The 19573-nt window shown below is 44.0% G+C and overlaps 1 protein-coding gene and 1 long non-coding RNA gene across 8 annotated transcripts in view; one reads left to right on the top strand and one right to left on the bottom strand.

Annotated features, from left to right (window-relative positions):
• The window catches only part of NFRKB (nuclear factor related to kappaB binding protein), a 27471-nt gene extending 10851 nt beyond the window's left edge, over positions 1–16620 (top strand). For 3 of the 6 annotated variants that reach the window (XM_035138936.3, XM_088658118.1, XM_088658116.1), the window contains 18 exons: positions 67–268; positions 1137–1245; positions 1681–1807; positions 2842–2907; positions 3739–3818; positions 3903–3946; positions 4849–4906; positions 6038–6212; positions 8214–8320; positions 9196–9319; positions 10039–10118; positions 10361–10581; positions 11085–11373; positions 11774–12043; positions 12431–13216; positions 13544–13650; positions 14406–14541; positions 14889–16620. In XM_035138936.3, the coding sequence (XP_034994827.1) occupies positions 67–268; positions 1137–1245; positions 1681–1807; positions 2842–2907; positions 3739–3818; positions 3903–3946; positions 4849–4906; positions 6038–6212; positions 8214–8320; positions 9196–9319; positions 10039–10118; positions 10361–10581; positions 11085–11373; positions 11774–12043; positions 12431–13216; positions 13544–13650; positions 14406–14541; positions 14889–15011 (3104 nt within the window). In that variant the 3' untranslated portion in view covers positions 15012–16620. Of the gene's footprint in view, positions 1–66; positions 269–1136; positions 1246–1680; positions 1808–2841; positions 2908–3738; positions 3819–3902; positions 3947–4845; positions 4907–6037; positions 6213–8213; positions 8321–9195; positions 9320–10038; positions 10119–10360; positions 10582–11084; positions 11374–11773; positions 12044–12430; positions 13217–13543; positions 13651–14405; positions 14542–14888 lie in introns of all 6 variants that reach the window. The other 3 variants (XM_035138931.3, XM_035138935.3, XM_035138934.3) reach the window with 1 other exon arrangement.
• LOC118096779 (uncharacterized) lies at positions 7962–19573 on the bottom strand. Of its 2 annotated transcripts, none has more exons than XR_004693970.3 (3): positions 19274–19573; positions 17444–17588; positions 7962–8381 (listed from the first exon to the last, which is right to left on the bottom strand). It is a non-coding gene; the product is annotated as an uncharacterized LOC118096779 (long non-coding RNA). The 2 variants fall into 2 exon arrangements; XR_009556809.2 differs by having other exon boundaries at positions 19249–19509.

Genomic DNA, 19573 nt, shown 5'->3' with positions numbered 1-19573 from the left:
AATATTTGATACCCTACTTAACCTGTAATGTGCAACTTACAAATTCTTCCTCTTTTTAAACTGAAGCTTTGTTTGACCTTGCTGTCCTCAAAAAGAAAGTGAAGGAAAAGGAAGAGAAGAAGAAGAAGAAGCTAAAAGTGATTAAATCAGAAGCAGAGGATTTCTCCGAGTCCCTTGGCAACACTGAAGGGATGCCTTCAATGTCTCAGAATCCATCCCCCATCCCGCCTATCTGGGATCCCCCATCTCTCTCATCTGTTAAAGAAGAGTAAGTTCCTTCCAGAAGAGAGTGCACACAATGGATGTGATCCACGAATTACATAATGAGGCATATTTACAACGAAGCCAGTTCTAGTCATACTGGAATGAATCAAAATAGAAAAGTTCAGCACAAAGAAGCTTTTTTTGTCCTGGTAGAAGTGATGCAGCATAGTTAATATATAGCCCATATAAATTGCATGTATGAATAAGGTGTCTGTCTATATTCTGTGTTGCATAGTGGTTGAAAATAAAATGCATGATGTGCAGTAATGCAGTGATGTAATTTAAAGTCAGCCTGCAGGGCACACTGACACATGAAAGATGGCAGGAGGAGAGAGTGTAATTTGAAAATATAAATGTAAATAGACTCCAGGTGAGGAATAATGATGTTGTATGTTCCTCTTGTCAAAAAGTGGAAGACCCATCAGCGATTAGTGCCTTTTTGCTGCCTTCTGGTGGAAGATAGATTCATAACTTGCCTCAGCTGTAAATTCATTAGATAACCTTAAGCTGATCAACTCCATCTTGGCTTTAAACCTCCCCTTTAAAAACTGTATCATGAAAATAGGTCAGTATTACTATCTCTTACAGCAGGTGTTGGGGAACCTGTGGCCCTCTAGATGTTGGTCTCCAACTCCCATCAGCTCCAGCCACCATGGCCAGTGGTCAGGGATGATGGGAGTTCAGCAACATCTGGAGGCAGGCCACAGGTTCCCCACTCTTGTCTTACTGGTTTGTTTGTAAGATTGCTGAAATATTGTACATGAAAGTACTTTGAATACAAAGAAAGAAACAGGTAGCTATGCTAAGCTACTCCTCATTCTCATAATTCAGTTAAGCAAATTCAGTTAAAGCAAATTCATCTTCTATCAAAGGCCTCTTGAAGATATCAAGCCGTGTCTTGGAGTAAATGAAATCTCCTTCAGCTTCTTTTCTCTGCTTCTGGAGATTCTGCTTCTAGAAGGCCCTGCTAGTCTCTCAGTGGTAAGAGTTTTTCCTGGACATCTTTCTTCAGTTGGGAGTTGAATGAATTAGGATGTAACCCTATTTATACAGTTAAGTGGGAGTAAGTCCCATCAAATTCAATGGGCCTTCTAAGTTGACATGTTTAGCCAAAGAGTGTTTAGATTTGTTGCCTATTCATTTGTTAAAACAATCTGTTGTTTCTTTTTTGTATTTGTTGTCCTTCCTTTTGTCCCCACCAAGAGATCCTTCCAAAATGATGGTTTTCAACCATCATTAGATAGTTCATTTCTGTGGATTTGCAGTCTTTTTGATTTCATGTGCTGTGCTTTGATTTGAAAGTGCTTTATTTATATTTATTGATTAAAATATTTCTGTCTCAGTTGTGAGTTCCAAGATGGTTTGGGATTTCACTATTAATTCTCATTATCACCATCCCTCCCTTCTTCGGCTCAGCTTGAGGATAAAGTCATGGATTGGCAGTCTTCCCCTGCCAGCACATTAAACAGTTGGTTCTCCTTCGCCCCCAACTGGTCAGAACTCGTTTTGCCTGCACTGCAGTATCTCACAGGTGACAGCAGAGGTAAGTCCCACTTTTTCGATCAACAACCAAAATAACATTTACTTTGAACCCTATTTCCATCATTTCAAGGTTTTTTCTTCTTGAGCTGTGCCAAGAATGAAGTAAGTTGGCTGTCTGTCATGGCCAGTGAACAGCTATTGCTTATAAAATTGCATTGTGTCATAGATGGCTTAGATCCAGCCCTTTCTTCCTGTTCTCTTTATTTATGATGGTAGCCACTTGATGTGAAATGGTAATTTTTTGCAGAAGGGATACATTTCTTGATATCCAAATTGTCATCTTCCAAATTTGTTCCCTTTAACCTTGATGCAACATCCGATTCTGTTCCTGAAAAACTGAATTCAAAACCGTTTAGTCAACAAAAATAGCCAGCAACCTGTTGTATCTTTGGGTTGAATCCAGTGAAGTAATTGCTTGAACGGAATGAGTTCTGCTTGCACAACAGAACTCCTTCTCACCTGCTCCAAATGGTATGGGGAGCCCTCTGAACAGATTATGTGGGTGCATAGGGGAAGGAAAAGGGAAAGTTCCATTGCACAAGTGAAAGTTGTTCCACTTGCACAGTGACTACATTGATTCCAGCCCCACATCTTTTGTACCGTCATGGCGGCTCTTGGAGACGATAACTTGGGTTCAGATATGCCCATCCACTTTTGTACATGGAAGGGTTATTTCCATCTTAGCAAAAGAGCATTGCATAAGAAAAGTGAACTGAAATCTAGATGTGATAATTTTGTGAAAACCCTTGTACAAAGCATTGCACAAGAGCATTTGCTCTCCTCCGCCCTGACTGCTTCTGCAGAGGGGAATGCAGACACTCCATGGATGGATGTGACAGAGCTCTAGGTACCTAGCTGCACAAAGCCTTCTGGTGGTGCATATCACCAGCACTAAAAACTGAAACTGCACTGAAACTTATTGGGTCCAGTCCCATACTTTAGAATAAGGTGTACCAATAGCCAACAGTTGACTATCTCATCCTACAGGAGTCAAATTAGAGACAAAGGGTATCCCAATAATGTCTTTTATTACAGATGCTCCTTCCAGTTTTTCTCCATTTGTTGAATTCAAAGAGAAAACTCAGCAGTGGAAGCTGATAGGTAAAGTAACTTCGCTTCTCTGTGCCCTCCTGTTAATAAGTCTTGACTGCTGTTCTCTTGAGGCATTTAGCTTCCATTTGGAGCTGGAGTGACTGAACATCTTCTGTTTCATCCTCTATTACTACCTTTATAGCTGTATAGTCCTATGTGTATAGCAGACTCTTGACTATGTAAAATCAATTGTGTGTGTGTGTGTGTGTGTGTGTGTGTGTGTGTGTGTTTAAATTCTCTTTCATGGATCTTGCATTATGTTACCATCCCAGTTGTCTACTAAGAGGCAAATAAATATTGCTTTCCCTATTTTTTCACCTCCTTGGTCATGGCCGAGCCTTTATATCAGCTTCAAGGACTGGGAGACTTCTTTGAGATGTATCAGTACAATCCCAATTCCAACTGTATGACAGGGGAGAGTGAAGGCACACTTGCTGACCACTCCACTGTGCTCCTGGCTGCCTCAGTGCACTGGAGTTATGTCTATGCTGGGATATCAGTTCTACTGGTGGAGGCTCTCTGTGCAGTTTAGGACTCTGTGCAGTACAGGGGGCTTCCAGGAATCAAACAAGGTCTGTGCTGCAGACATTCAGCCCTCCAATAAGTGGAAGGCAACTGGGATGCAGCACAGCATGTGAATCAGCAAACTGTAGTCACACTATGCCCCCCTATCACAATTGGAATATTGCAAGGGGGAATGCATTGAAAGGCCTTTGCTTCGTGTCCTTTTGCATAAAGGCCCTGGCTAAGGTGGGTGCACCCCACGTCATCTTTAGTACAACTACTGTAGCACAGATAGCAGCTGGTAACAACTCTCCTCTTTTTCGGTTCTCACCTTAGGCTCTTCACAAGACCATGAGAAGGAGCTGGCAGCGCTCTTCCAGCTCTGGCTGGAGACAAAAGACCAAATCTTCTTCAAGGTGAGAGAGGATATTTGTAGGAATGTGGCAGCAGCCCAGCTGGCTTGTCCAGTGTGCTGACAAAAATCTTTCTTTCATTGGTAGGACAACGAAGACAGCTCAGATGCCACCACGCCTAATCCCCGAGTGTAAGTATATATTCAGTTCAGAAATCTGCTCAAGTGTTAGTTAGGGTTACACTTATTTTTTCCTATTTTGAATTTTATTACAAAGATTATTCTATCAGTTACGTAATGCGAAACAGACAAGTTGTCTAAAGAGAAAGCTCAACATTAACTGTTACCCAAATGTGTGAATTAGATTGTTCTGTGTGGTTCGTTTTTCCAGTCAATAAATAATTGAGAAATTAGCTAGATTCTGCTCCTTTCTCTTGCATCTGTCTTAGTTTATTTCTGACTGTAAAATCTTGGCTAGCACTGATCATGCCAGAGGCAGAAGGAAGTTGGCAAGAATACTGAGTGTGCATTGGACAAATTACACTCTTCCCATATATTCTCCCTATAATTTAAGTGTTGGGCTGCCTTCTACTTCCAAATATTAACTGCTGCACAGGGTAGCTAGCTGTACTTTGCTTTAAAAAGCTTTCACCAAAAGAATTTCAGCATTTAGCAGCAAATGAATGCATACTTGCCAAGAAGTGTTAACCTCCTTTCTACATTACATTTTATCTTGCTCAGATCCGAATAACATGCTGCTCCTTACATCTTGACCTTTTGTCTTATAATGACAAAAGGTAAATCCTAGAAAGGTGATTTGTAATTTTTCTGAGAAGTGCCGCAAAAACAGAACTTGTGAGGTAATCCAGGTTGCTAGATTATTATTTTTTCTTCTGTTACTTGGACAGCCCCAACACTCAAAAATATGTACCTTCTGGATAAAATTTTTCTTCCTCCCCGCTTCTCTCTCACAACCATCTTTTTAGTTGGTTTGGGGATCTGACTCTGAAGGGTTCTGATCAGGTTTGGAGTGAACCATGTTGGGGAAGGTGGATGTATGCGCTCCAACCTCATGCTGTTGTTTGTTTCAGAAGGACTGACTATGTAGTCCGGCCTAGCACTGGGGAAGAGAAACGTGTTTTCCAGGAACAGGTGAGGGTGACGCACATTTCGTCCAGTGCATTGCCTATGCTTTGCCAGGATTGGATGGGGAAGTTTTATTTTATTATTTGTTTATTTAATCAATGGATACACTGCTTAACTGCAATAGTCTCTAAGTAGTTTACAAATATACAACGGGGTGGGTGGAAAACACTTAAACCTATAAAATCAGTTAAAATGCCTGCCTTCCAATTTATACATATTTTGCTTTTCAGCTTAAGGAGTCCATTTTCTGAGTAAAATATTCATCTGCATCAGTAACAGCCAGAAGAAACAGAAATTCCTAATGACAAAGAACTTTATTTCATTTCAGTTTCTCTCCTTTTTTCAACCTGTTTTCTTAAATGTTCAAAAAAAGGAACTAGCACACCATTTGACAAGAGGGTGCTTAAAAAATAGCTAGCAGAAAATCATATAAACATTTAGACAATCCTCATACCAAAATAAAAACTTAGCTCATACCAAAATAAAAACTTAGTTGGTCTTTAAGGTGCTACTGAAGGATTTTTTTTATTTTACTAAAAACACACAGAGATTGTGTTTTATGTTCTCATGTAGCATTAAGGTGTCAAATACTAATGTCCCAGTAGTTGCATTGTGTGTGCTCACTGCATTACATCACCTAGCTGAGGCTTGCTCTTTACTGTAGGCTAAGCCCTGATATTTGCAGCAATAAGAGATTCCACATGAGCTGTTGGGCTTTATAACTTATTATGCAGACATTAGATAATACTGGCGTGTAACTAGAGATGTGGAGGCTTGGGGGGGGATAATAATAATAGGGCTGAAAGATATACACATTTCTCCTCCATTTGTCTTTACCAATATTATCAGTATTATATCTGACCAGCATTGATCTTTGAAAATGCAAAACTGAGAGATGCTCGAAACTAAGGGATTAATGCTTAGTATAAAGAGGTTTGCTGCCTATATGCTCCTCAGTATACGTGACTGAAATATAAGCAGTTGCCCTTCCTAATCTTTGCCTTCCCCTAAGCATTTGTTATTAAGTCAGTTCACATTAAGTGTTAGCCATAGATGCTTATCTAGAAACCTGCCCTGTTCTTTTGCCCTTTCAATCACTTGCTCATCTGAGCACTTCTCTTTCTCCGACATGTGCAGGAACGTTACAGGTACAGCCAGCCCCACAAGGCCTTCACCTTCCGCATGCATGGCTTTGAGTCGGTGGTCGGCCCTGTGAAGGGTGTGTTTGACAAGGAAACTTCTCTGAACAAAGCCCGAGAACATTCTCTGTTGCGATCAGACAGGCCTGCATATGTCACAATCTTGTCTCTTGGTAAGTTGACATTCTCTCTCTCTCTCTCTCTCTCTCTCTCTCTCTCTCTCTCTCTCTCTCTCTCTCTCTCTCTCTCTGTGTGTGTGTGTGTGTGTGTGTGTGAGAGAGAGAGAGAGAGAGAGAGAGAGAGATTTCAACATGTTACAGTCTTATTTAGGTTCGCAGTGACAATAGATTGTAAGAAGAGAGGAAACACAGCAGTGCAGCGGGGTCAAGCTTTAATTGTTCACAATGATAAACTGTTATGTTAGTCACCTTGAGAATTAGACACTGAAGAGGGGGAAAAACTATCCTAAATAAAGGAAGGTCCCAGGTTCAATTAATGGTGTTTCCATTTAAAAGACCCTTGCAAGTAGGACTAGGAAGACTTCCACCCAAGACCTTTGTGGCCACTGCTGGCAATAGTGACCAAGACAGGTAATAGCACTCTGTTTCTTGTGATCCTCTGATACTGGAGGTAATTAAGACATCGCCACCATGTTCAGTGGGTGCTGCTAATCACGATGACTATATATATCCCCAGTATTGGGCAAGATGCCTCTGACTGCCAGGTGCTGGGGAATGTGAGCAGAAGGATATTGTTGCGCTCATGTGTTGCATTGTGCTTCTCATAGGCATCTGGACACTGAGAACAGAATGCTAGATAGGCCTTTGGTCTGACCCAGCAGGGCTCTTCTTATGTTCTGACACTGCATAGGGCAGCTTCATGGTTTAGAGAAAAAGATTGCAGTGAAGAGGCTGAAGATACGAAGCTCCCTTATACCAGGTCAGAACATTTGTCCCTGTAACCTGGTATTGCCTACTTTGAATGCCAGTGGCTTCTTGGAGGCCTGTCCCCTCTCCTGCTGCCTTTTTGGAATGGGAGATGCCAGGGGTTCAGCCTGGTTGTTCCATCTAGGAAGCACAGTCCATGAGGAATTTCTGTAGCCAGGATTAACAAGGGACCGAGTTACAGCATAACACAGGAAAGGAACAGAGGGAGGAACAACCTGTCGTGTGGAATAAGCATGTCCTTGGAAAGCATGCAAGTAATAAAAGTTTGTTAAACTTGCTTAAAATAGGTAGAAACATTTCAGTCTACAGTCATACCTCCGTTTAAGTACACTTCGGTTTGAGTACTTTCAGTTTAAATACTCCGCGGACCCGTCTGGAATGGATTAATCCACTTTCCATTACTTTCAATGGGAAAGTTCACTTCAGGTTAAGTACGGACTTCCAGAACCAATTACACTCATACTTCGGGTTAAGTACGCTTCAGTTTGAGTACTCCACGGACCCATCTAGAACAGATTAATCCACTTTCCATTACTTTCAATGGGAAAGTTCGCTTCAGGATAAGTACGCTTCAGTTTAAGTACAGACTTCCGGAACCAATTGTGTACTTAAACCACTGTATTTGAGGGAACGATTACACACAGTGTGTGTGCCCTCCCATCAGATGTCAAGGAGATAAAGAACTACACAACTTTTAGAAGACCTCTGAAGGCAGCCCTATATCAGGAAGTTTTTAATGTTTGATGTTTTACTATGTTTTTATATGTACTGTAAGCCGCCCATAGTGGCTGGGGAAACCCAGCTAGATGGGTGGGGTATTATTATTATAAATATAAATATAAATAAATAAATAAATGTGGAAGAATGAGAGAGAGAGGAAGAGAAACAGAAACAGGAGACATTCTTATTGGACTGGTAGAGAGCCATACTGCAGGGTTTGGGGCTGTAGCCCAAGATGAAATGAGAACACTGGCAGAAGATGAACAGCAAGGAAGCTCAGATTTATTCTTAAATCTAGCTGCTTTTCTAAGTTATAAGTAGCCAATGACCTTGAGGATTTCTTCAGGGTGTGGGACTGCTATCTAAAGCAAGTGTTCAATTGGTATAAAGCCCAAAGTTAAAGTTAGAAACCCACACAGTGAGTGGAACCTGAATGGTTCAAGTGTTACTTCAGTCTTTGTGTCAGTTGAGGTCTTCACGATGCTTTGATCTTTTTTGCTGTCTCAGTTAGGGATGCTGCTGCCCGTCTTCCTAATGGAGAGGGAACTCGTGCTGAGATTTGTGAGCTGCTTAAAGACTCTCAGTTCCTCGCTCCTGATGTCACCAGTGCTCAGGTAAACTGGGAGAGCACAGAGGCATTTTCTTTTCAGCGTTCCTTTCTGATGAGAATTGCTCCTGTTGAATGGAGAAGCACCTTGTGATTGATTTTTAAGGTCTACAATTCCATAGCTTACGAGAGTGATAAAGCTATAGACCAGGGGTCCCCAGACTTACCGGGCTTCGGGCTGGAGGGCAGGGGAGTGCGCGCGCAGTGGGCCGGAGGGCGGGGGAGTGCGCGCCCGTGCGCATGCGCACACGGTCGGAAAAAAATCGCCGAAAATCGCTTGTGCGCATGCGTATGGGCCTCCCCCGACCCGGAGGTGCATCGCAAATGACCTCTTCTGGGGTCATACACATGCGCACAAAGGATTTTCGGCAATTTTTTTTGTCGATTTTGAAGATTGTCGCCGCGCCGCACGACGTAAGAGCGGGCGGCGGGGGTCGTCACGGGCCGGATTGGGAGGCCAATTGGGCCGCATCCGGCCCGGGGGCCGTAGTCTGGGGACCCCTGCTATAGACCAACTTATGGAGTTGGCAGTGCTTTTTTTTATATAATGAAGTCTGAACACTGAAACAACAGTTTTTGGTAGAGATGTGTATAATACACTACAGCTTGCCGGTGCTGTCATCTTTGTTGTAGAACTACAGCACTCGAGGAAGCTATACATGGTAATGAGCAGAGGTCTGTTTTGATCTAGGTAGCCTGAGAGCTTGATGTATGTTTCTCAGACGATTTACCATCTCAGTATGGGGCTATTTTAGACATCCATTTTGCTTCTAATTGTCATGCCCCTTTTCTTCCTTCCTGCATGTGCAAAATATATTTGCTATGATGATTCTGAGCTGATCGGTTTTGCACCCTCTGTTTAATTGTGAATTCTGTTCTCAGGTTAACACTGTGGTGAGTGGTGCACTGGATCGATTGCATTATGAGAAGGATCCCTGTGTGAAATATGATATTGGACGTAAGCTATGGATATACCTACATCGAGACAGGAGTGAAGAGGAGTTTGGTGGGTGTTCGCTGAAGGGCCTTACAGCAACCAGATTGCAATATAATGGATAGAGGTGGCCTTGTCTTAAATGAAGAAGAAAACTGGTGCTGAATTTTTAAAATCCCATTTCAAAAACCCACAGCATTCTACAAATTCAGCAACAGGGTGGGGGTTAGGTGTAGTTCCAACTCCCAGTCCTGGAGAAGGATCCTATATCCCCACATGTGTTACTTGGGATAACCTGATTGTGCAAGGATATAGGGTGTTGTTCATGCCTTAGGGTACCCACATATACACACACACAGATACATATCCAATTTTAGTATAAATTCCCCCCAAAAGGTGTATTTAATCCTTGCCAGCTACTAAAAATGAGATATAAACAAGTTTTCCCCTGTTTACTGTAAATTCTGCCATTATGGAGATGGAACATGTAATTTGCCTCTTGTTCCTGACTAAACAGCAATCACTTTCTCTTATTCATCATTCAAATTGAAAGGCATAAAAGCCTTCTCCAGGGGACACATTTACAGAAAATGTCATAAACATGCATTTCATGCAAGACCTGCCTCTTCATGGCTAACAAATTATCTAGTTTGGTATGTTTTCTATTGATCACAGAGTAGGAATTCTTGGAAGAAGAAGTGTACTTCAAGGAAAAAGAGAAGCTGGCTACATAGGTGGGCAGCCTCATTCTTAGCATCTGTTTGAGAACCCTTCCTTATTCTTCCTTGCAGAGCTGATTCATCAGGCTCAGGCGGCTGCAGCTAAAGCTAGAAAAGCCCTTCAGCAGAAGTCTAAACCTCCTGCAAAGATAGTAAGTTGCTCAATGTAAATACATGAGGCACAGATTTTTAGACTGTCAACTGTTTTGGTTGAATAGGCTTGCCACCCAATCTCATCTCAAAGGTTTATTTAATTATCACCAATAGACTCAAGGATAGCTCTGGTCTATCCCTAAACAGCCCTCTTCCCACTCACACAGGGTTGTCCGGGCTTAGTGCATTTCCACCCCCCACCCCACCCCCATTGATGTCCACTATTTTGTTGCCTTTGCAGAAGTCCAGTAGCAAGGAGAGTTCAGTGAAAGTGGCTACTAGTGGCACCTCTGAGCCTAGCCAGCTGAGCCTTAGTGATTCCAGCATGCCACCAACCCCTGTGACTCCAGTGACACCCACTGCCCCTCCGCTGCCAGCAATGCCCATTTCACCACCACCAGTCTCTGTGGTTAACAAGAGTTTGCCAAATGTTGCATCAGAGCAAGCTAAACCCAACCAAAGGTAAGTCCTTTTCCTGTCTTTGCAAAAAGCAGGGGTTCACAGGATTTGGGTCATAGATATCTCTAGTGAGGAGTGGAAATACTGTTGGGGGTGCTTTAGGACCATCTGGAGTTAAGAAAGAAGTTCAGCCAGTCTGCTGTCCTAAGCAGAATCTTCCACAAGTGAACCTTCCCCCAAGTGGTACAAAAAAGGAAGACTATATTAGAAAAACCATTCAACTTGGATTACTTGCCTGAGTGGGGCAGGGAAGGTGAAAATCACATAGATATCGCAAATCAGTTGTAAAAATCTGTTTATGTAGTCTTGCAATGAATTATCTGTTCAGTGAGCTATTTATTGCTTGGTTGCAGCTAGAATTATTACCTGTTAATAACCGTTTTAAATGCTTGATTGATTTTGGTAGCTTAAGGCAAAATAGTGAAAACTTTGCTGATTGCTGGACTGTTCTAGAACAGACTTGTGCTTTTAAGTTAATCAACTTACTCTTTTCAACTTATTCACAGCATCCTTCTGGTGTCGTCTCCCACCATGCCACAGCTGGGGACTTTGCTCTCCACAGCACAAAGTACCCAATCACAAACTGGGCCTCAGCAAACCCCCCCTCCTCGGGTGGCCAGCCACACATCTTCCTCAGGACTCCCACAGGTTCGAGTGGTTACAACACAGTCCAGCCTCCCACCTGTGTCTCAGCCAGCCCCACCAGTGATCCAGCAGCAGCAACAGCCCCCACCAGCACCTGTTCCTCAGGTCCATGCCCCTTCCACTTCTGCACAAACCAAAGCACTGCCTCAGGTGAGGGATATCTCTGTGGGAAGTTAGCCAGAAGGATTAGCAGTCTTCTTCCCAAATTGTCATCTGAATTATGGCCTATGGTCATCTCTTAGACACATCACATACTTTTTGCAAGCAGTTAAATCCCATGGGCAGTTTATAACTGAAGGAAAGCCATGCAAGTGTACAGAGAGAGCGTGATTGGAAGAGAGAGCATTCCTGAATAAAATAGGTTTTAAAGGGCATTTGGAAGAGAAGCATTTGGAAAGAGTATCCTCAGTAGTTAATTCTGCAAGGGTGAGGACTGTTGTCTCAGGATTTCTAATAATGTTAGGGCATCATGAAACTGAATAGAAGGGTGTTGCACCAAATAGGCAAAAAGACAACCACCTTGACGACATCTACTTTTTCTTGTCCCTAGGCTGTCAACACTGTCACGGTGAAAGCTCAGACCAGCCCAGTCCAGGTGCAAAGGCCAACAGTTTCTGTCACAGGACCAGTCAGTGTTGCTGGGACAGGGATCTCTGCAGCCCTCAGCCCTGCCCCAAAGCCAGTGACCAGTTCTCCAGGCAGCTCTGCCCCCAACTCCTCCTCTGTGTCTCTGTCGTCATCATCCTCCTCCTCCTCGACTTCTTCCTCTTCATCCACCACAGTCCTCCAGAACGTAGCTGGCCAAAATATCATCAAACAGGTGAGGGGCTGTACCATACTGAGAAATGGTTTTGGAGTATAAAAGCCAGCCTATGCTGATCAGATTGAGTTCAGTGTTCTGGCTCCAGCTGTGGCCAGCCAGATGCCCTTGAGAAGCTGACAAGCTGAGCACGATGACTTTGTGCTTTTAAATTACCAATGGGTCCCTGCCCAAAATGCTATGGCTGGCAAAATATACATGGGCATGTGAGCACTTGCTGAAAATCTTGCCCTTTCCTAGTAGCTTAGTTTGGCGTGCCTTGTCTCTCTTTAATGGAGCATGGTATTCATCCATGCACCCAGTGCTGTATAGCATTCTGCCTTGGAAATGGTATGTGTCTCTGTCTGTGCAAGAGAGATATTCAGCACAATCCATTTTTCCTTACAGGTGGCTATTACCGGACAGCTAGGGATGAAAAGCCAGCCTGGGAGCAGCATCCCGCTTACCGCCTCCAACTTCCGCATCCAAGGCAAGGACGTTCTGCGCCTGCCTCCCTCCTCCATCACCACTGATGCAAAGGGACAGACAGTTCTCCGCATTACTCCTGACATGATGGCCACCTTGGCCAAGTCCCAAGTCACCACCGTCAAACTGACACAAGACCTCTTCACTGCTGCAGCCACTGGAAACACTTCTGCCGGCAAGGGCATCTCGGCCACTCTGCGTGTGACTTCCAGCCCCATCCAGTCTTCTGACTCTCCCGCCAAGACCAGCACACCCACCTCTGCCTCACCGGGCCCAGCTGGGCCCACAGTGGTCAAAGTGACTCCTGACTTGAAGACTGTGGAGTCCACTGGCTCTGCGTTCCGGCTGATGCCGGCTCTGGGCATGACTGTAGCAGACCAGAAGGGCAAGGCCATCACTACAGTGGCATCCACCGAAGCCAAGCCAGCTGCCACGATAAGGATTGTGCAGGGGATGGGGGTGATGCCACCAAAAGCTGGGCAGACCATTACAGTGGCCACTCATGCCAAGCAGATGACTGCTGCCTCGTCTGTGAGCGTCCCTGGCACAGTCCACACCTCCGCTGTTTCTCTGCCAACCATGACTGCTTCTGTGTCCAAAGCGGTTGCTGTTGTGTCAGGGGGGGCAGGGACACCCATAACAATAGGAACAGGGACCACTATGCGACAGGTTCCAGTGAGCACCACAGTCGTCTCCACCTCCCAGGCAGTAAGTCATCCCTGCAGGGGATAGATAACCCTTTGGGTCCCTTCCAACACTACAATTCTGTGATTCCTGTTTTTTGGTAGGATAAGCTTGATTGACAAGCATCCGTTTCTAAGTGGGGATGCCACCCTGTCTGTCATAAGTAGGCACTGACTTATGGAAGAGCATTGAATGCCATTAGCAACAACTGTGTATGTATTTTGGGAACCCCTCAGCATCCTGAAAACTTTAATTTGGGGGAGGGCCTTTCCCCCCGTTCTTGGTAACTGTGTGGCAGAGAGGTGGTTGCTGAACCTCTATAATTTCTGTGTCTGATGCTTCTTTTCCCAGGGGAAGCTGCCTGCCCGTATCACAGTGCCCCTCTCCGTCATAAGCCAGCCTGTGAAAGGCAAGAGTGTAATGACGACCCCCATTATCAAAGGCAACCTTGGGGCCAAGTGAGTAACACAGGAGGATTATGTGCAATCTTCAGGACTGCATTTGTGTATGATGAGCGACTATTGCAGATCACAATTAGATCAATGGAAGGCCTAGCCAAAAGGACTTTAAAGCAATCAAATTTGCAAATTTCCTCTTAGTCACAGAAAATGAGTCAAACAAATTCTGCCTGTAGGAAGTGCTAATTCACACTACTGAGTCTTGCTTCCCAAATCCAACTAGTGGCCGACGAGTTTACCAGTGTTGGTGGTGTTTTGATTTGGATACCTCACATACCCACCTTCTGGGGTTGCCAACTTTTCAGCCTGCCCTTTTAGGTGTGGCTTTGACAGTTGCTTGGTTTACAGATGTTGGCAGGTGGGAGTGTTTCATTTCTAAGCATGGAAAATCTGTCCCGGCTGGTTTTTTACACAAATTCAAGCTGCCCTTTTAAAAGCTCAAAAGAAGGCTTGGTCGTTTTTCCTACTCATTAGGCAGTTCCCCTCTAAAGCAGCATGGAATTGTGCAGATATTCTGCAGCCAACCCTTGGAAGGCGAAGGGTAAAAAGTGCAGCTGTTGGTTAATCCTGAGCACAGGGTTGTGTTTAGACACATTCTTGTAGCATATTCAGAGCCTGATGGTGGTTCTGACCAATACTCAAGGCCAATGTGGTACAAACACACTTTCTAAGTTCTGCTATTATGCAAGAAGCACCTTAGCAAGATCCAGCCCCACTGTGTCACCACTAACTTCTTAACGGGTTTCTTCCAATAGTATCAGCGGACTGGGTAGAAACATTATTCTCACCACCATGCCAGCTGGGACGAAACTGATCGCTGGGAACAAGCCAGTGAGCTTCCTGACCGCACAGCAGCTACAACAGCTGCAGCAACAAGGCCAGGCCACACAGGTAAGGCCTGCATCTCATTTCTCCCCCTTATCCTCTGCTGCATCAGGACTTTGCATTGACATGGCACACTCACAGTCCCAACATCATTGTACCACACAAATGTTCTGATTATTTTTCATTTTTGACATTCAAATAAGAAGCTTAGATTTGGTTGGGGGGGGGGTCCCTACGAACACACTTGCTTAAACATTGGAACTGGTAACCTGAAGACAAGGGCAAGATGGGAGTGGAGGGCTTTGCTTGATTACAGTTCAGCTCCCAGTAGTATTTATGTTTCTGCAACGTGGCAGAGGGTCAGCTGAATGATTAAATGTATTTTCTTTCCTTCTGCATGCCGTTTTGCACAGGTGCGAATTCAGACACTCCCAGCCTCCCATCTCCAGCAGGGAACGGTGTCTGGCTCTACAAAAGCAGTCTCCACTGTTGTCGTGACAGCAGCGCCATCTCCAAAACAGCCACCAGATCAGTAAATTCAACGGCAAGCTGTAATTTTGCAAGAGTTACTCCAGCCCTCTTATTCCATTTCTGCCCAACTAGGGCTTGCTAGAGTCAGACTCTACTTACCCGCAAGTTGGTTCCTGATCTTTTGGAAGCACTTGTGGGAAATGCCCGTCGTTTGGTTTCTGTTAGAATAAGCAGAAACCCTAACACAAGCGTCCTGGAGTGCTGCATTTTAATAACCTTAACACCTTCATGTTAAGTTGCTGGACCCAGCCATCCGCTCAGAAAGTCTGGTCTCTTCTTTTTTTAAATTTTCAACCTAACAGAATACAAGTTTCAAAGAAACCTGCTGAATTAAGGCAAGAAGGTCTTAGAAGAAATGGACAAGTTATATTGCACCGGACTTCAGTTTTATCATTTCCAGGGTGGTTCTTATGGACGTTCTGATGCTGGATTTTAAATATTTGGTGCCTAAGCTTTCACCTGTTTATTTGATAATTTTATTCAGTTTTTTTAAAAAAAACTAAGTTTCTTGGCAACTTTCCTTCCCTCTCTGTGCATAAACTTCACCTATACTGCTTTATCCTCATCAAACTAAGTGTTTATATAAGGTGGTATAAAATTGACCTTATGTGAAATGCTCACCATAGTTGAAGAAAGCCTAGAGAGAAAGAGAAGAGGGTATTCTAAGCTGGTTGTGAAAAAGAGCCAAAAGCAAACCCTTCCCCACGAAAAGCTTAACACCTTGGACTTTATGTGACGGGGTAGTCACCTTTTGGAATGAAAAGCTAAAGAAAGCTTGACACTGTGTACCAAGCTATCTTCATATAAATTCATTTTACTGATGTTGATTATCACTATTGACTTTCCTATTCTTAACTGAATCTCTTATCAAAATGCATTTTATCCAATTAAGAACATTTACACACTAACGGGGGGGGGGGGAGGAATTATTGTTCGACACAGCCACACATGCACATACTTTTTTATATGCTATCTCTGCCACAGCTGCAGCATTGGAATAATAAACAGATTGTCAGTTTCCGTTTTCCCCTTTTTAAAAGTGAGCAAATTGTGCTTATTAGAACAAAGTAGAGGCAAGATTCCAGGGCTGCTATTCATGCACAAAATGACCGTTTTGAGACAACTGGGGCAAAATACAGAATAATATTAAAGGAGTTTAAACCCGTTATTTGGTAAGGCCTTTCAGTTGCTGAGGTAACTACTCTTGGGTGTCCCCCCCCCCAGTAAATTTGACAAACACCTGCTATTTATCTTTTTTAAGGCCAGCTAAGTTTATAGCCCTCTTGATTAACAGCATCTGCTACATTCAGAATCAAAGAAGGAGATACTATGTGCCGTCTGCTGGTCCCAAGCTGTGACTTACTATTTCCTCCTCCTATTTTACAAAAAAGCAGTGTAATGATATAATGCTGTAAGTTACTTTACTCAGTTTCCAGGATTGCAAAGTACTGGTTGTCTGTTGTCTAGTTCAGGAGTGTTCTGTGTTGAGGTAACACGGCACAGCTCCTTTGGGACTGACAGAGGGAAGTTTTGGCCAGTAGAAGCTGAAATTGTGTATGTTTGAATTGACCCTGATTTCCTGGTTAACTAATTAAAGGATATTTTTCACTGGAACCTGACTGGGCATTTAACTTGGCCTATCTCTTCCAGTCCAACTGCCTGAAGCAAAAGTGGACAAGCTTAGTCCTTTCTTCTGTGGTTTTTTGCTGTCTTTTTAAACCCACATTTACTTGTCAGGTGCATTTATACCCCTGACTTTCCACTGTTCTTAAGTGCTGTTGGTTACTTAAAAAAAAAAATCAAACAGAGAACAGTTGGCAGGTAAAATTAAAAGTGGATCAGTGCAGTAAAATTCCCATCAGCCCAATAAGTGTTCTCAGGAACCAGAAGACAGAAAAACCAGTAGGAGAACACTTCAATCTCCCAGGACATTCTATACAAGATCTCAAAGTAGCTGTCTTACTACAAAAGAATTTCAGAAATAGACTGGAAAGAGAAGTTGCTGAATTGCAACTTATCACCAAGCTCAAAACCATGGAGGGACCTGGTTTGAACAGAGATATCGGGTTCTTATCTCATTATACATGATAAGCGATCTTCAGCCATCTCCACCCTTGCTTTTTCATGCAAAACCATTTGCAGTCGTTTCCGGTCATCAACAGCTATCAGTCAGTCAATCACCCATTTCCACCACCCTTCTGAGTGATCCCCCCATCCCCACCCCTCCCCACCCCTTCTCTACATAAGTGCCTGGAAACTTCCATTTCACTGTATCTGAAGAAGTGTGCATGCACACGAAAGCTCATACCAAAATAAAAACTTAGTTGGTCTTTAAGGTGCTACTGAAGGAATTTTTTTATTTTATAAAGATCCAAGAAATTTAACAGCAACAACCCCACCTTCAACAACTCCCCCCCCCCAAAAAAACCCCCAATACCTCATCCCAAGATTCTGTTCAGCAGCCTCAGCTTTTGTAGCTGGAGTCAGGGCCCTGCCCTCCCAGGCCAGGTGGAAAATATTTGCAATGCAGAGAGTAGGTCTTCCAGGACTCCCAGCCATGACGGTCCGGTGACCTCTGCTTCCTAGTGAAAAGGAACCAAAACCCAAGGAAGACCTTGTAAACCTGAAATGCAGCATCAATCACATGCTGTTAATAGTATTCAGCATCTGTTAGGGAGATCTTCATTTTATTTTTTCTTCAATATAGCAGAAGGGAGACTGAGAGAATCTAGAGGCTTATCTAAATTTATCTGGTGTGTGTGCATAGCAGAGATCAGAACTGGCCACTTTTTCTTGGCTACAGCTGTTTATATATCACTATTTGCTGTGGGACTGTGTTAATTTAGATATGGTTAATGATAACAATATGTGGGTGAACTAAGATAACTTGGCCCTTGTGATGGCTGTGACTTCAGACAAACAAATATCTGACTCACTAATTTGGCTTGTGATCAGAAGTTGTGATTGACTTTCACTGCTAGTGAGCGGCACTTCCATTTGTACCACCCCAAAACAGCATTTCCACTTAATATTTACAGAACAGTGGGGAGGTTTACAGGCTCTACAGGTGAAAACAGCCACTCTCAGGAACCCCATTCTGCTGTGCAAAACCATAAGCAAAACCATTATATATAGCAGGGAGCAGGAACTGAATGCTTTTAACAGCACTTTGTCCGTACAAATTTTCCTGTGTCTCCTAGCTGTTATGGAGGCTGGAGAAGGAATGAACTGGGCCTAGCAGTGTACCAGAGACCTCCTGAATGTATTAATGCACAAATACTGAACACCTAAAAGGAAATGAGGCAAACACCTGTCTCCTTTAGCAACTGCTACTTTTTCTGGAGTGCCAGCTCTTCAACAGCCTTGGCTTCTTTTTTACCATGCTCTTTTGTTCTGTAACACATTTCTTTGTTGCATATTCTTACTGTGCAGGGTAATTCTTGATTATTATTGTTTTGGGCTGCCGCTCCCAATGATTCACTCTTTCGTGTGCTCTTTGAACCTGAAGCCATCTTGCTGGCTAGCACACTGCCTCGCTAAGATCCCACTGGGATTTTAACACTGTTGGGAAATTACTCTTTGCAAGAGGCACATGGTCGTAGGTGGGCTGTGGGGCTGGTCCCATCAACAGACATCTGAGATCTGCACTGAGAACGCAGGGCCTTTATTCTGAAGTGCGTGCCACATAAACCACATCTGCACTATATACATCTAAAGCAGTTTCATACCACTTTGAACAGCCATAGCTTTCCCCAAAGAACCCTGGGAAACTGTAGCTTGCAAAGCATCCTGGGAACTGAGAGTCGTTAGGAGACTCCCTCAGGGCCGGATTTAGGTTTGATGAGGCCCTAAGCTACTGTAATGGGGCCCTTTATATGTCCACTTGTCCTTTGTCAACAACAAATTGTCACTTTTTTTGTGTTGAATATACGCTATATGTGGGGCCCATTACTTACATCATAGGAGCCTACACAACGCAAACACTGTTGCTGTATGTAGGTTTGTTTTATTTTATTTGGTTTTTTATCTTATATTTTGGAAGTGCACAAATTTCCTTTAAATTTTTTTTGGGCCCCCCAAGAGAGTGGGACCCTAAGCTATAGCTTGTTTAGCTTATGTGTAAATCCAGCACTGGCTCTCCTGCGTAGGATCAGGCAGCAGGCCTGCCACTGTTAGCACCAAGTTGTAAAATGGGCTTTCTTCCCAGCATACCTGCTTTACTCTGAGCCAGATCCCACTCACCCACTGGTCCATCTAAGTTGCTTACACTGGCTGGCAGCGCCTCTCCACAGTTCCAGGCGGGAATCTCTCCCAGTCCAACCTGGAGATGCTACTTGGGGGCTTGAACCCGGAGCCTTCTGCATGCCAAGCAGGTGCTCTCTTCCTCACGCCGCCAGCCAATCGCCTGCCCCGCAAGGATGCCGAGAGAAACCGGTGCGGGGGGGAGGGGGGACAGACACTGACTTCCTGCTCAGTTCACCTGCCGGGAAGGCGGGGCCAAGAGGCCCAGGTAAATCTGAAGCGCGCGAGCGAGCGAGCGCGCGCTCTTCCTGCGGCCCCACCCTTG

The sequence above is a fragment of the Zootoca vivipara genome, chromosome 14, assembly GCF_965207765.1.
Source record: "Zootoca vivipara chromosome 14, rZooViv2.hap1.1, whole genome shotgun sequence".
In the NCBI taxonomy this organism is placed as follows: Eukaryota; Metazoa; Chordata; class Lepidosauria; order Squamata; family Lacertidae; genus Zootoca; species Zootoca vivipara.
The sequence above is the reverse complement of the archived record's forward strand: the minus strand, read 5'-3'. Positions and strand labels throughout refer to the sequence as shown.